This window comes from Bactrocera latifrons, unplaced genomic scaffold (assembly GCF_001853355.1).
Source record: "Bactrocera latifrons isolate USDA-ARS-PBARC rearing strain unplaced genomic scaffold, ASM185335v1 scaffold_137, whole genome shotgun sequence".
NCBI lineage: Eukaryota > Metazoa > Arthropoda > Insecta > Diptera > Tephritidae > Bactrocera > Bactrocera latifrons.
The window spans coordinates 626,166-642,542 of record NW_017534819.1 but is presented as its reverse complement, the minus strand read 5'-3'; the positions used below and the strand labels follow the sequence as shown (position 1 = coordinate 642,542).

Genomic DNA, 16,377 nt, shown 5'->3' with positions numbered 1-16,377 from the left:
CGTAGTTATTATGTATGTACAATAATTAATTCATTGTCCTTGCATACACAGCGTCGACACTCAAAAGCCAAAGTGTTTACATATCTCCTCCTTTTCTTTCTTATCTCTTCTCTCTCTCTCTTTCTCTCATTGTTCCGGCTTTTCTGCTTATTATTCGTGCCAATTAATGTGTGTGCCCGTGTGCGCGTATGCGTGTCCACTACATTTGTATGTGTGTGTCCACTCGCTGCTGCTCACACATACACACACGAACATTATATAAACGCACACACACACACACACGCGCTCAGTGTTTGCCGCGTTGCGAGGGTTGTGGCATCTTCGATCGCTGCTTTCAATATCCGCGACGCGAGCTGGAGCGCGATTGCGGCTGCCAGTTTGCATTGCTGCATAAGGCCGATGTGGAGAGCTAGCAACCAGCGCATGGTGATGGCGTTGCATCATCGGAAGGCTACGTCAAAGTCGATAGCATCGATAGTCCAACTGCCGCGTTGGCGACACCATTGCACAGCTGCGGCGCCATCAGTTGTCTGCGACTCGAGAACGAAGCAGTCAGAGGTGGCGTCGGCGCTGACAGTCGCAATAATTTGAGCGACAGCGATTGTAGCGCTAGCGAAGCGGATGAGAATGGCGCTGTCGATGAGAACGACATTGACACAGATGGTCGAATGCAACGCGATCACCACTCCTTGCACCACGAGCAGCAGCATCAGCAATATCATCAACAACAACAACATCAACTGCTCATACAGTCGAAAACGAAAGCGGGTAGCGGTATCAGCAGCGGCGGAGGTGTTAGTGGCGGCGAACACAGGCTGAGGCAGAAGCGTTTCACTCAACAGCGGAGTATATTGAAGAATTCAACAGAGCGTTCAAGCAATCAGGATGAGCAGGAACTGCTGGAGGCCAAAAAGCAATTGATATTGCGGCGACGACGGCTCTTCAGCCACTACCGTCAGTACGAGCAGTGGCGTCGGCGTCAATTCAGCTACGATCCGTGCTACTATCGCGCCATACCGCTGCCAATCGGCCAGGCGTCGACCATAAACTATGCTGGCGGTTACAGCAGTCAGGGTCAGGGCGCATTCCGACGCCGCCGCCAGTACAGGCGGCAGTACTCGTGTGCCGAACGTGAGGATTCGCGCGAGAGTCGTGAGTCGTCGTCGCTGCATCGCTACAAGGGCGCCAGTGTGATGGCTAGCGAATCATTCAATACCGATAGCGCCAATTATATTAACTATGAACAACAACAACAAGAACGATCACATCAACGGTCACAACAACCGCAACAGCAACTGCAACAGCGTGAAGAATCAATCGAACCTTACTCAACAATTGGACGTCGCAGTGTAAGTGGGATTTTTAAGCTCTTCATAAAGCACAACGAAAGCACAATGACACTCGATACTCACACGACGGCCTCCCAAGGAAGTACATTGTTCAACCGTTGGCCGTCAGCAAGCTGCACCCCGTACAACTACTGTTTGTTGTTAGCGTTGTTTTAGTAGTTGCACTTTGTAAATAATAATAAAACCACCGCTTGAAATACCTAGCGTCGACACGAACACCAGCATCTCACTGCACCCTGTACAAAATGCAAGAGCCAACCACCTTGTGGCCAACAAGCAAGAACTTTATTCATTACATAACTAGTTGGCTTCAAACCCTGCTTGATTGTTTGGTTCCGATATTTGTCGAATTACGATGATCCGAAGAGTAGCACCCGATGCGCTGTAATTGGACGGATTAAGGATGTTTGGGTTGAGTTAAATTTCTCTGTTCTTCCTTAATTCTTATTTCTTCTAAAAGCTTAACTAGAAAACAATTTCTATCCTAGAGTTTAATTACTTTTAGAGCAGTTTGCTTCGCTTTTGGCTGAACTTTATTCGCTTCTACTTTTACATAGTGAGCTTTGACACGTTTCTGCTGTAAATCTGTAAATTCACTTTATTTGTACTTTAAAAGTACCAGCTTATTCAACTTTTATTTAAAATTATATTTTTACCATATTTAATTATATGCATTTATTTTTTCCTCCAAACCTTATTTCGATACTTTCGCTTGCTTTTGCTTCAAATTTTTAGAGCATCCTGTATGAATTCTTTATCCGTTATTTAGAAACTTGTCCAGTATTTTGAAGTTTAAGACTACTTTAAAGCTTATATTTTGTAATTTGCTTAAGATTTTCATTGAAATTCACAAACAATTTCAGTGATTTTCTAACACCGCTTTCTGGTTTACATAAGAACTATTGAAAGGCATAAAACCAAATGATTTAAAGGTAAAATATAAAGAAATTATAACTTGGATAACTGTTCGGAAAAATGGTGTAACAACAAGAAGGGATCAAGAAACACTGCCTCATAGACAGTGTTGCAAAATCATTGAGAGTACAATGAAGATTTCCGAAATTATTATCGTATGTGTACTGTGATCGTATGAAAAATATTTGAATATAGACTTAACTGCATCCATTTGTTTGATCAAAAATTTTCAAGCAAATTTTGCTTAATCGATAAATAAGTATTGAAAACGAAAAAAAAAAATCAGAGTAGGTTGAAACCCACAAATAAAAGAAAAAAATAACAAGCATTAAGGGAAAAATATTTACTTGCTATTCGAGGTCGCTAAAAATTAGGGTAGGGACCGGGGTTGAATTTTAAGGCTTAAAAACGCTTTATCTTGGTTTCCGGCAAAACTATGAGTGCTATAAGAAAAAGTTGTATGACAATGTTATGGGTAATGAATTTATCTATAACTTTTGTTCATAAACCTTTTTCTCATAACCTCAAATTTTCAGTGGAAAACTCAAATAGGCAAGTTTTTGTGTTTTTTGTTTTTAATTTGTACAAACATTTGTAAACTTACCTACTTATGTCTGTAATACACTATGGTTTTTATTTGAAATGCTTAGTTCTTGCTTTATACTAACCTAAATAAAAAAAATCGAATTAAAATCTCAATCAAAAATGCTCAATATCTAATTCCTTATGCTATAAAAAATGTACATTACTATGGTAAATTTTCTCCGAAAATGATACAACAAACCCTTACAAAGGCCTCTAATAAACTTCGTTTTATTTTATTAATTTCATAGATCAGAAATTTGAACAGGAAATATTTCAAATTTAATAGGAAATATTTATTATCGCTCGAAATTATTATTTAATAAATCCATTGTTTGCTGAGTTGTGTGGGAAGTGGTGCCATCTTTTTGAAACCAAATGTCGCCGAGATCACGAGCTTTAATTTCAATTCGGTTAGCATGGCATGATATTGGTCGCCATTAACGGTTACGTTCTCATTGGCATCATGTTTGAAGAAATATGGATCAATGACTTCACCGGCTCACAAACCATTCCGAGGTTGCTCCTCGTCCCAAATGCGACAATTTGCTTATTTACATACCCATTGAGCCAAAAATGAGCCTCTTCGTTGAACAAAATTTGACTCGAAAACGTCAGATTTTATTGGAACCTATCAAGAATCGAGAATAGAGCGTAGCAATGTCGCTTGTATTTTGTGTATTTTGCACGCTATCAATAGAAAATCTGGACGTAAACCGCGCCAAGTCGTTCCATATGTCAGACCGAGTTGTTGTGAACGAATCGACTGTTCGAGGTATTCATGTACAATCTCAGTTATTGCTGCTATAATCGGGTGATGTGACCATAAGCTGATCGAAGACCGCGAAACCCATTCTTAACAGAACATGCATTTTCGTAATAAAGTGGAACGACTTGTGAACGATGTTCAGGGTTAATTCTTTCTATAATGAAATGTCAAATAATACTTAACAAAAATAACATGACAGCTTGCCTCGACTCACGCGTGGTCTGACATTTTTCTGTCAGGATATTGTAAAAAGTACCTCATTTTTGATCAGCCGTTATATTTTTGCAACAGAAAACTTTCTTTGTTCTCTACACATTGAGTTATATTATTGTATCAATTTATACAAAAAACAGGTGACATTCATCGAAATTAAGCGACTCTTTAGTATTCTGAATTGAACTAACCGAATTTTTTCGTTCAATTCAATTTCTTTCCTTTGTATTATTAATAAATAATGCTGATGGCGGAAAACCTCAATAAGTTAGTGAACAGATTTTAAAATCATTTAAGGGTTAGTATTTTGCAAAGAGGAGCGGTTGTTTTATAAATACAATCTCATCGGAATAGATTAAGTAGAACTGTTAAGGAAACGTTTCATTGCAATATATGAACTTCCCTAAGGAATAATATGACTTAAAACAATACTTAATCCAAATTTAGCTTCGATAATTAACAAAAAATCACTGTTTTTAATATTAAACAAAAACTCTTAATAGACACTTCATTGACAATGTCCAGATACTATTATCCCATTAAGAAAAACTTAAGCGCCGATTTGAAGAATTTACAATTCAAAGATGATGTTTCTGTGAATAAAACGTTATGCAGTGTGAGACATGCCAATGTTAATTAACACAGTTAAGTTAAAGTTATAGTTTGCTTTCCCGGAACGACACGTTCATCCATGTGACGGTTGGAAAACCAGTTGGTTTTTCGTAATTATTTCAATACCTCTATTAATTCGTATGTGAATGTGTGAAAATTCCTCATAACCGTTTATACTATTTATGGAACGAATATTGAATGCATAATCGGAAGCCCATGTCAATGGGCAAACAGAGTTACATGTGTGACCTGCATTCATGAGTATGTTAATAAATATGTATGTAAATGCAAATGTAAATGTAATGACAACCCATCCAATGCTCTCGTGAAATCGATGGCAATTAAGCATTATTGTAACTAGCACTTTACTCTCAATAAATTTCCTCAAAATAGAAGAAATAATTAGTTGCATCAACTTGAAAGCCAATTAGCTATTATAGTGTTATTACATTATATACTTGTAGTACATAATAATGCCACAGGGAACAAATTAAATTGGATTTAATCGTTATATTTATTGTTACGGTTATTATTACAATTTTTTTCTGAAATTGTACTTCGAAAAACATTATATATCATTATAATTGGAATAAAATTATTTCATTGATCCCAATAATATTAATTATACACTGAAAAGAATAGCTGTCATTCACACTGACTGCTCAAAATCAATATAAATACTACTGTGGGCAAAATTAGTAAGACCTTTTAAGTATAATTATTTCGCGCAAAAACCCATTTGTCGAAATATTTTTTATATTTACTTTGGAAAAGGTCTTCAGTGATAATTGCTTGTCGCGAGCAAGTCCTTTTGATTGGTACATATTATTCTAAGAGATTCGAGAAGGCGTTGACGACGAACCACGTCCAGGACAGCCATCATCATCATCTGATGATCAACACGTCAAAAAAATATAGCAATTGCTGTTTGAAAATCGACAGTCAGAGATCTTACTGGCATTGCTGGGATTTCAGAAGGATCAGTGAAACCATTTTGAAAGGTCAATTGGGTCTGAGAAAAGTAAAGGACGAGTGGTTCCAAAAGAGTGTTTGCGCAAAGCTATTCGTAAAAGAGGTCGGAATTCTACGCCGACAACTCCTGATTTTGAATTGAAGACATAAAACGTGAATCACTCCGCGCATTGTAGACTATCCCGGAAATTGATTTTAACAACTGTTTCGAGGATTGGAAAAAATGTTTGCACAAGTGTATGGGGCCAATGGGTAACTACCTTGAGGTGGGCAACATACATTTTGAAGAATTAAGAATTTGAAAATTATTAGCAAAGTCTTACTAATTTTTGCTCACAGTAGTATATTTTTTATACCCTGTGAGGGTTAGTATAGCTTCAGTGAGCCGAAGTTAACGTTTCCCTTGAGTTTTGTGTTAATATCATGGAAAATATTTTTTTGCAAACCATAAATCAAAATAGTTGATTAATCGATTAACTTCCCGCAATTATCATAACTTTCGTATGCAGTAAATCGTTTTACACAATTATCGAATAATAAATTTTAATTGCTATCCCAGGGCACACACTACAACGAATAAACGAATAAAATTATTTTAAGGAATTCGAAATTTTCAATAACGCAAAACCGTTGAACAAACATTCAAATATACATATGTATGTAAACATTTTTTTTTGTTTTTGTAAAAATATTCTGCACACCTTTAGCAGCTGAGTTAAATAAATCTTGTGATATATTAGCAATGTGAAAAATTATGGCGTGCTTACATTTCAAGTCAGCAAACGCTGTTTATTGCTATAAACAAATGAGACGTTGCAAATTGAAATAACAAATGCCATATATAAGATATATTTATTTAAGCTGTCAAAATGCTAATTAAAGCAGTAGGAATATACGTATAATAAATAAACATCCAAAACTCAGCGATAAATTTGCAAAAATTAAATTATGAAAAGTCAAAATTTGGCATATGTGAACGTATTTGTATATATATATTAAATTTTATTTAAAGAAAAGGAAAATTGATCAAGAAAACAACGTTAAAAATGAGTAGGCGATATAGCCTTAGGAAAATTTCAGACAGCAACTTGGCTCAGCTTGTCATGTCTCCGATGTTTCTGATAGTAATAATCTAATACACCAAATTTGAAAAAGTTGTAATATTGGGTAGTCGAAGAAGTCTTTTCATATTTCTAATCAACCTTCAACTTATTTTTTTTTATATTTATACTAATAAAAGAAGTAAGGAAGGGCTAAGTTCGGGTGTCACCGAACATTTTATACTCTCGCATGATAAAGTGATAATCCAGATTTAAGGCGTGGTTGTGAACCGATTTCACCCATATTTGGTACATGTCATCACGGTGTTAAGAAAATATTATATACCGAATTTCATTGACATCGGTCGAGTACTTCCTGAGATATGGTTTTGGTCCATAAGTGGGCGACGACACGCCCATTTTCAATTTTAAAAAAAGCCTGGATGCAGCTTCCTTCTGGCATTTCTTCCGTAAAATTTAGTGTTTCTGCATGTTTGTTCATACAGTTTTGTTGACATAGCTATAGTAGTTTTCGAGATATGTAAAAAAAGTTAGTAGGGGTGGGGCCACGCCCACTTTTCCAAAAAAATGACGTCCAAATATGCCCCTCCCTAATGCGATCCTTTGTGCCAAATTTCATTTTAATATCTTTATTTATGGCTTAGTTATGACACTTTATAGGTTTTCGGTTTGCGCCATTTTATGGGCGTGGCAGAGCCAAAAAATACGTGTACCAAGTTTCATCATGATATCTCAGTTTTTACTCAAGTTACAGCTTGCGCGGACGGACGGACAGACGGACAGACAGACATCCGGATTTCAACTCTACTCGTCACCCTGATCACTTTGGTATATATAACCCTATATCTAACTTTTTTAGTTTTAGGACCTACAAACAACCGTTATGTGAACAAAACTATAATACTCTCTTTAGCAACTTTGTTGCGAAAGTATATAAATATATAATAGAGTATAAAAATAAACAAATATGTACCATACGTAAGTAAACTTCACAAATTTCATTGGTGGCTTGCATGGCATTCTTCTTTTTTATATAAATAAGTGAATTTCTTCATTATTTTCACTCATTTTTGAACAGCTGCAACTTTTTTTCAACTTTCCTGATTGTTTTTTTTTCCGATTGAATGGACCTTAAAATCTCACCTCTCCAACACTATATGGTATGGCATCTACATATTGACAAAATACGAACAACTTTTTCCGACAACCCAATATTTAAATGTGAACCACGTATGTGTACTAAAATTTCCAATTTTTTACTCACATTGTTTCCCTTTCACTCAATAAGTTTCCCTATGGTATATGTATCTAACAAAAGCTTATATTTTACTCGCATTATATAGCTTTCGGCTGTAATACAAATATTTTTATAATGAGAGCGAATAATTCCCTGGATACATAACTGTGCTTTTATGAGCCAATGACTTGATTTAACTCAATTTATTAGTCCTTAATTGCCTATGCGACACTGGCCGTATATTGATTCGTTAATGCAATGGTCGTACCCACCATACCCCGCTGATATATTATACTTTTATGGTGAATGAGTGACCTAGAAAGCGGAGATGGCTTGTGTACGTGGTTGTCAAATATAAACGCTTCCCAAGTCATAATTTGATACGTCCGTTCAGTCTTGACGCCTGTTAAGCTACAGCCCACTGTTGTATGTTAACTTATCATATACCTGTATAGTATCAAAACATGCCTTTTAGTAGCTCAAAATTATCGATAGTAAATTGGTTTAACTGTGCAAACATGCAGTCACTCGTTCCTGATTGCGCATAAAGCCATAACGCAAGCCATTGAATCTATATACATATGTACGTGTGTATGTAAACAAGAGTTTCTATAAACATAAGGTACATACGCCTATTTACATTCATATACACCTGTGTACGCACGATTCACTTGCAAATAAAATGTGTTCCATGGTGGATGAGAATTACTCCGAAGATGGGTCTAACATGTGATATCACCATTAATTATAGTACAGCACTCTAAGATCTCAGTCTTTGAAGCGGCCTGATACAAAAAATTATGAATGCAGGGCCGTCAGCTATGACTTGACAACGCAGCTCTTGAAGAGAATCAAGTCTTTTGGTATGGGTCTACCATTGATGAAGTTCATACCCAAAACATCAGTCAAGTTGTTATTAAATCGATCCATCAAAGATGTTGGGATCTTCTGCTATATCTCGGATGCCAATACTGTTTCAAGCATTGCTTCTCCAACATTTTCTAGTGTTATCGGCAATTGAATGAAGCAAATTTTCGATGACTTTACGGCCTTCGCAGAATACTTTGTGTCACGAAAATTCATAGTCTGGTTATTGTTAAAGACCAATGAGTTCAAATAACCACACAAGAAGTAGTCTAATGGTATTAAATCACAACTTCTTGTAGGGCATTCAATATCATAATTTTTTGAAATAATCGAAACTTCAAACTTTTTTCGCCATAATTTGGTTATTGCACGTGCTGAGTCGCAAGTAGTCCCTTCTTGTTGAAATAAGATGTTGTCCCGATCAACTTCTTCCAATTCAAATCTGTACTGCTCATGGACAGTAACGTGTCATTCATTTCGAAATAAATATGGACCGACACCAAACTGTCAATTTAAATGCATTTAAAGGTTGTTTATGAATAATTTGTAGATTTTATTCGCACAAGCACCATCGGGAAAGATTATTTTCTTAAAAAATAGTTATTGTTTTCAAGTTGTTCCAGGGCAAATAAAATCATTACCAAATTGACGAAGTTTACGGTGGCCCAATTGCTTCAATTCTTGAGAATTTTATACGAAGGCAAGCCCAAACCCGTTCTCAAAATCCGCCAGGTTGTGGTTTGAGAAAGTTCCAATTCTTGAGAATGGCTTGGAATCAACAAATCGCGGTCTTCAGCAACACTTGCTTGAACGGCAACAATATTTTCATTACTTGCAGCGATTCTTTGATAAATATATCGCACGGTGGAAATATTTAACTACTCGATGAATATCGATCACAGGTGGACTCCCGAAAAGTTGCAATTGGAAAACTACTATATTGGTAATAAAATTGAAGAATTTTTAAATATTTTACTTTCATATGCCTTTCCACGATCAATTTGTAAATATTACTGAATACAATGTTAAAAACTTACAGTTCAGGATGTATTAAAAATGGTCCAAACGACACTTAAAAATCATAGTATCCCTATTTGAAAACCACGGAATAAACATTTCAATCACAATAGCTTATCATGGAAGCAGTTCTAGCATTATGGGTATCATGCTTTTATTTGGGTAGTCGAAAAAGTCTTTTCGTATCCGTAATTTCACAAATTTCATTGGTGGATTGCGTGGCGTTTTTCCCTTTTTTATACAAAAATTTCAAAATATAGCGAATTTCTTCACAATTTTCACTCATTTTTGAACAGTTGTAACTTTTTTCCAATTTCTCCGAATTTAACTTTTTACTAAATGAAGCTTAAAATCTCACCTTTTCAACACTATATAATATGACAATGATATGACGTGTGTGTTTGTAGCATGACATCTAATGACAAAATACGAAACGACTTTTTCCGCTACCATAACCAGTTTAACCTATGTGAGTTCGAATGAATTGAGGGTCAATTGAATTTTAAGCAAAGCTTTTACAAGGCTCGCAAAGAAATATAATGTGGAGGTCATACACGAAGATGAAAAACATTTCAATCATCATTTGAGTTTCAGTCCGTCTTTAAAGTCGCAAAATCTTTTTTTTATCAATTTCAGTTGGTGTCAGCGAGTTCATAACTCATTACAGCTTAGATGACGTTAGGTTTACTTGAGGAATTCTCTTGTGTTGTCAGGATATTTCTCTATTGCTTTATGTATCATAGTCTCATGCACCTTCGGCAAGTGGCGTCTGTTAAAGTTTCTAACCACGTGGACGACAGCTGGAAAGTGACTTGTTGAAACCCACTATAACTCAGATGGGCTCATTAAACCTTTTCAGTACACATACCGAATCAAATACCATTTATTATAAGATTATCAAGTGTTACTCTAATCTAAATTTATTATTACTTTGCTACGAAGTTTGTAATACCCAAAAGGCAAAGTCATAACCGAAATTAGAAAGAATAATGAATAATGAATAACGTAAACCAATTTAAACACAATTTTGGCAGACAATATAATAACGGTAAGATTCAATCCAACATACACAAAATTGCACTTATATACACTGAAAAATGTAATATGTTCACACACACATACGAAGCAAATATAGAAATTTTTTAGTAATACACATCCGCTTAACACGTTTTTGCGCCAATTTTCCAAATCGTTCGCTTCTGATTTTTGTAGAAATTTTGAATGATTCTAACGTTTGTTATTTTAGAGGTGTGTGTTTGTACTTGCATATATTCCTTTGATCGTACATACATACATTTGTATGTACTGTATGTATTTACGTATGGTAGTTTAAGGAAAAAAATCAACAAATCAAAATAGCGAATTTTCGTGTTGAAGCACGAATTTCACTTTTCAATAAACGTTCAATAAATGTTTGCAGTTTCAATATTTGCTTTTGTCGTCCGTCTACGCGTCATGTTTTATATTATTTTTGTCCCATGTATCCTGTCGACAGAAATACGTCCAACGCATTAAACGCCCCAACACTGAAAACGTATTTGTGTCTCTGCTTCCAGCATTTCCACATGTTGCATGAGGAGCGTTCTGCCTCCATTTCAGAACGATGTACACGTAGTCGCATCAATTCGGCCATATTTGTGTCGTCCGAGGGCAGAGGATTTGATTCAATCGAATTTCTGCGTCGTCATGGTTCGCAGAGTGTGCTGTGTCGGAAGGCACGCAGCGCCGAGAACATCACCGACAATGAGCGCAAGGTGAGTACAGAAACGCGTTTACATTTCTTAACAAACTCAAATATTTACGTTATTATATATATGTACATATATATGTATATTATTTTCGGCCCGTCTTTCCAATACAGAAAAGCTTCTCCGACAATAAGGGTTCGTGGCGCAACGAAGGACATATTGACAGCGATCCCAATGCTTCGAACAGGAGACAAGATGATATGGATGGTAGCGCCATTGAACTACGCGAATGCCGTCCCAATGCCAACAATTGCAGTGCTGGTTGCTGCGCTGAGTCGCGAACACTCTCCGTACTCACTACCAACACCAGTTGCGATCATCCATCCACGTCGGCGGCCGCAGCGGCTTCAATGGCCGCCACGAATGTGGTTGTGGGCAGCATTTCAATTGAAACACCACCTTCCCACATCAAAGATGAACTGCACAGCAGCACAGCCAGCATCGCAGCCGCAACCACCGCCATTGTCGCTTTGCAGAATGGTGAGAAGAGACAGCGTCCAAACAACTTTGCCGGCATGTCGACGAAGATTTCCGTCTCGCGAGATTCCACCGACACTGTCGAGGAGTTAGTACTCGTGCCAACCGTCGCGGCCACGGCGGTGCCATTGCCAGAGATAGCCATAACAAACCGTTCACGTACACTCGTGCGGCAGCGTTCCTCAACCGTCTCCACTTCACCGCACCGCAGTCCGAAGACGCTAGCGCTAAAGCATGCCAAACCAAAGATCGCGGCTTTACCAATGGTGTCGGTTTCGGGTCCATCACCTCCGCACGAGAAACCGCCACCACAACCGCAAACGGAGTATTTGTAACAAATGGCAGCCGAAACATTTATTTAAGTTTAAGTGCATGCAACGTTGACATGGAAGATAGGAGGCATATATGAAGAGCAAGCAAGCGGTCGGTGCGGCAGCGGCGAAAGGTGTTGTACGAAGGTCGGGTTTAGAGGCTTGCCTCGAATCAATAAGGCACAAAATATCCAGCATATCCTCAGCGAAGTATATAATTGGAATCTTTCCTATACTCTTCCTAACTTCCAGCTCACGTATTTAGCTCACACACTTACAAATGTTTCGGCTATAATTGGAACAGCTCGGGGCCCACTCGCGTTGGGCTTCTCTATCGTCTAAAATCTAAATAAAAATCTCAAAACTGACTGAACTATTCGTAACTACTGAAGAAACCGTTAAAAACAAAAAACATACAAGAGAGTGTACATGTAGGTCTGTATATTTATCAGAAAATTGTTAAACCTTAGTACTAGTTGTTAGCTCCGAAAATACAACCCGAGCCATTGGTAGATTGGCGCAAAGCTTTAACAAGTCACTTGAAAACTTTCAAGCTTTAATATTACAAATACCGTGAATACTGTTTATAACATTTTTTCGTCATTATTCAATATTTCATTATTGATCAATATTATTAGTGTAACATACATGTACATACATATGTATGTGTGCAACTATTTACTATTTATAAGTATATATACATATGTACGTATGTAATTATTTATTGTATTTATGTAAATATGTTTGTCTAGATTTAAGTGCAGCTGACAACAAATTATATTAAGCAATCGAAGGAAGTAACAACAACAATATAATCATAGAATAATTGATTACCATCATTACTTCTCCATGTACCCAAAAAGAAACATGTGCAACCACTTGCTTAGGAAATGTACTTAGGATTTTAGGGAGTTTACATTGTAGGTTTCCGAATTGCGTTTCTTTGTGAATTCCAATATATGTAGATACATGCATACATAGTGAATAGTTTTTTTATTATGTACTTAAATAAAGTAAATATGTGCTTAGGTATGTATTTGTAAGTTTTATATTCATACCTACATGTCTAATATCGTACATATGTATATCTATATAGCATGACTTAACGGCGTTTTGACGTTTTGTAAGAGTGTTAATGCTACAAAGGGAAATCATCTTGCAGGTGACAACGTTAATGCCAGGTTGAAGCGCGTAAACAAATACATAAACATTAGGGTGTTCGATATTTCCCAAGTTGAATGTTTATTTCCAAAAGCTCACTGTAGTTTCGGATTTCGCTTTAAAAGTAAGGATCCAATGTAAACAAGCTCTTTATTTTCGATTTAAAACGTGGCTCAATCATATTTATGTTCCGGTATGTACACATGATGCATATAGGGTTTGTCCGGAAAGTAATAGGACTGAGTCGATTTAAGAAATGTACTGAAACCAGTCGTTACAATTCTTTAAAAAATTTCAAAATATGCTTCTTCTGCGTCGATAACGCGCTGCCAGCGCGGTTTCCAAGTCATTCGAGGTGCGAGCTGCTTGGATCCCCTCTGTCGCCTCAAAATGCTTGCCTTTCATCGGCCTTTTTAAGCAATAAAACAAAAAAGACCGGGGCCACATCTGGGCAGCGATGTCTTGTCGAACCCGATTGAGTCTCTTGAGGATTTCCATGTAAAACTTGGCGTTGACGGTTTGTCCAGGAGSAGGAGGTGGACGATGTCTTTGATGTCACATTATCGGTGTTTGTCGAAATCGCAGGTCTCCCAGCACGGTCTTCATCAGCGACCTCTTCCCGGCCGTCCAAAAAGGCCTGGTGGCACCGAAACCTGTCTGATCATATCAAACGTCTCTCTCTCGCAGATTTACCGAGTTTCACACAAAATTTAAGCGCGTACCTCTGCTCTAACGAACGCTGCATTTTCGGTTCGCACTACTCACAGTAACACGTCGCGCGAAGACAACTCACCAGCCACTCGTTTGTAAGCTAGGAACGCCCTCTATCGAAACCAGTCGATGCGCGCACGCTCCGAAGTACAGTTGCGTTGGAAGAAAATCAATTACATTACTTACCGGACAAAGATAATAATTTTTTGCAAAAGCTGAAAAATCCCATATTTTATACATGAGAAAAGAAATAAGATTTCGTTATGTTTAAAATTAAAAAAAAATTGTTTGCGATCTTTAAGGGACATATGCAAAAAGAAACAAATTTGGAAAATAAAGAATACTCTAATAAACGTACACACATACTATGACCAAAAGATAGTAAGACTTTATAATTTTTAAATTTTTATTTATTCTTTAAAACATATATAGTCCTCACGAAGAATCAATGTATGTGACGATGCATTGTTGTGGTCCAAGAAACAAGAGTTCTCAGCCCTTAATTCCGACTTCTTTTCGAAAAAATTGAGTGATTTTGGAACCAATCGTGCTTTCACTTTTCTTAGGTTCAAAATATCTTTCATAATGGTTTTCGCCGATCCTTCCGATATTTCAAAGATGCCAGTAAGATCTGTGACTGTTAGTCGTCGATTTTCAAATGCCAATTACTTTATTTTATTGACGTGATGATCATTAGATGATGTTGATGACTGTCCTGGACGTGGTTCGCCGTCAACGCGTTCTCGACCCTCTTTGAATAATTTGTACCAATCAAAAGGACTTGCTCGGGACAAACAATTATCACTGAAGGCCATTACCAACATTCTGAACATTTCGGCATCAGAAATTTGATTCCGCACACAAAATTTAACGGAGCTTCTTTGTTGAATAATTTCACTAATATTAAAAATCGCCGAATAGACTTTATCTACTTCAGAAAGGAAATTGTATATTATCCATTAGTATGGATATTTTGATGTGACATTTGGCGCAGTCATACTAACCTTGACAAAAAAAATTCGTCAAATGAATTTTCGTGCGAAATTTAAATTAAAAGGTCTCACTACTTTTTGCCCACAATAGTATTTAAAACCGTATCATAAATTGACATTTTTTTTTATTAAAATTGTTATTTGCAATAAATTTTTAGTAATTTTTCAAAAAAATATTTTACAAAGATTCTATTTCGAAATTTATGTTTCAATTTATTTTCTAAATTTGTAGGCGTTTAAGAAGTGATCTTTTTTGTAAATATACAGTGTAGCATATTTAGATTTGGTGGAAATGAAGGAATGTAACTCAATTTGAAAAGATTTTGAATATACATATGTTGAAGTCAAATGCATAAATAAAATAAAAATAAAATAAAAAAAGTATAAAAAAACTCAAAATTATGTACAAATGTAAGAAATCGTATAAYATTATGCTTATTTATTAAAATTAAAGAAATAATAATAATAGCATGTACTCACAGAGGAATTTAACGGCAAGTCAGGGCTCCCAAGGCAGGCCAAAATTAAAGCTCAAGAATTTCATAAATCAGTGCAATTTAAACACATTTAGCTAAATCGTCTTTAAACACTACACACACACATCAGCATTCACACACTAATACTTAGAAATTTAGTAATAGATAGAAGCTAGCGAAGTTTGAAATCTTAAAAGCCAAGTAGGACCCTGACCCGAAACCTGATGCGCATAACATTTATAAGTATGTATATTTGTAGTATTTATACCAACTCGTACTAGCAAACTAATCATGACCTAAACAATATCTACATGCATAAATACATATATAATATGCATTATATATTTATATACATATGTTTACACCTACTGAAACTTAATGAAGAAATATGGTATAAGCTTTACTCTCCCCTATCAAGTAAATATCTAAATGTAAGCAACAAGAATTTTATGCACAGACATATACGAGCATAGTTGTGTACATATGTACATACATACTTCACAGTGTTTAAGGAATATTTACGAAAAATGTTCAAAAACACCCAACAAATATCATAGTGCAACCGAAGGATTTGAATTTTCATAAAACCAAAGGAAAGAATATATGTAAATATATATAAGCATGCACATAGAAATATAAAATCATGAATTGAATGCCTACCTATAGAGCTATACACACCCAAGTATCCTATATACTATATAAAGAGAGAATATTTCAATAAGTATATTGCCAATACTCAATGTTTATAAAAGAAAATAGTTTAAGCCGATCTTATTGACTTCTTGGAGAACCATATAACAGATCATGTTATGGAAAAGATCGAAATACACTTGTACTTGAAACCCATACGAAATCATTCAAAAGAGAGAGGTGTATTTTAAATATTTTTCTTATGTAATTTATAAAA

The 16,377-nt window shown here is 36.1% G+C and overlaps 1 protein-coding gene across 2 annotated transcripts in view; it reads left to right on the top strand.

Annotated features, from left to right (window-relative positions):
- LOC108965235 overlaps positions 1 to 13,664 on the top strand; it is a 58,725-nt gene extending 45,061 nt beyond the window's left edge. For both annotated transcript variants that reach the window (XM_018927502.1, XM_018927501.1), the window contains exons 6-7: positions 11,151 to 11,348; positions 11,456 to 13,664. In XM_018927502.1, coding sequence (XP_018783047.1) covers positions 11,151 to 11,348; positions 11,456 to 12,154 — 897 coding nt within the window. In that variant the 3' untranslated portion in view covers positions 12,155 to 13,664. The remainder of the gene's footprint in view (positions 1 to 11,150; positions 11,349 to 11,455) is intronic.
- Positions 13,665 to 16,377: the final 2,713 nt, after the last annotated feature.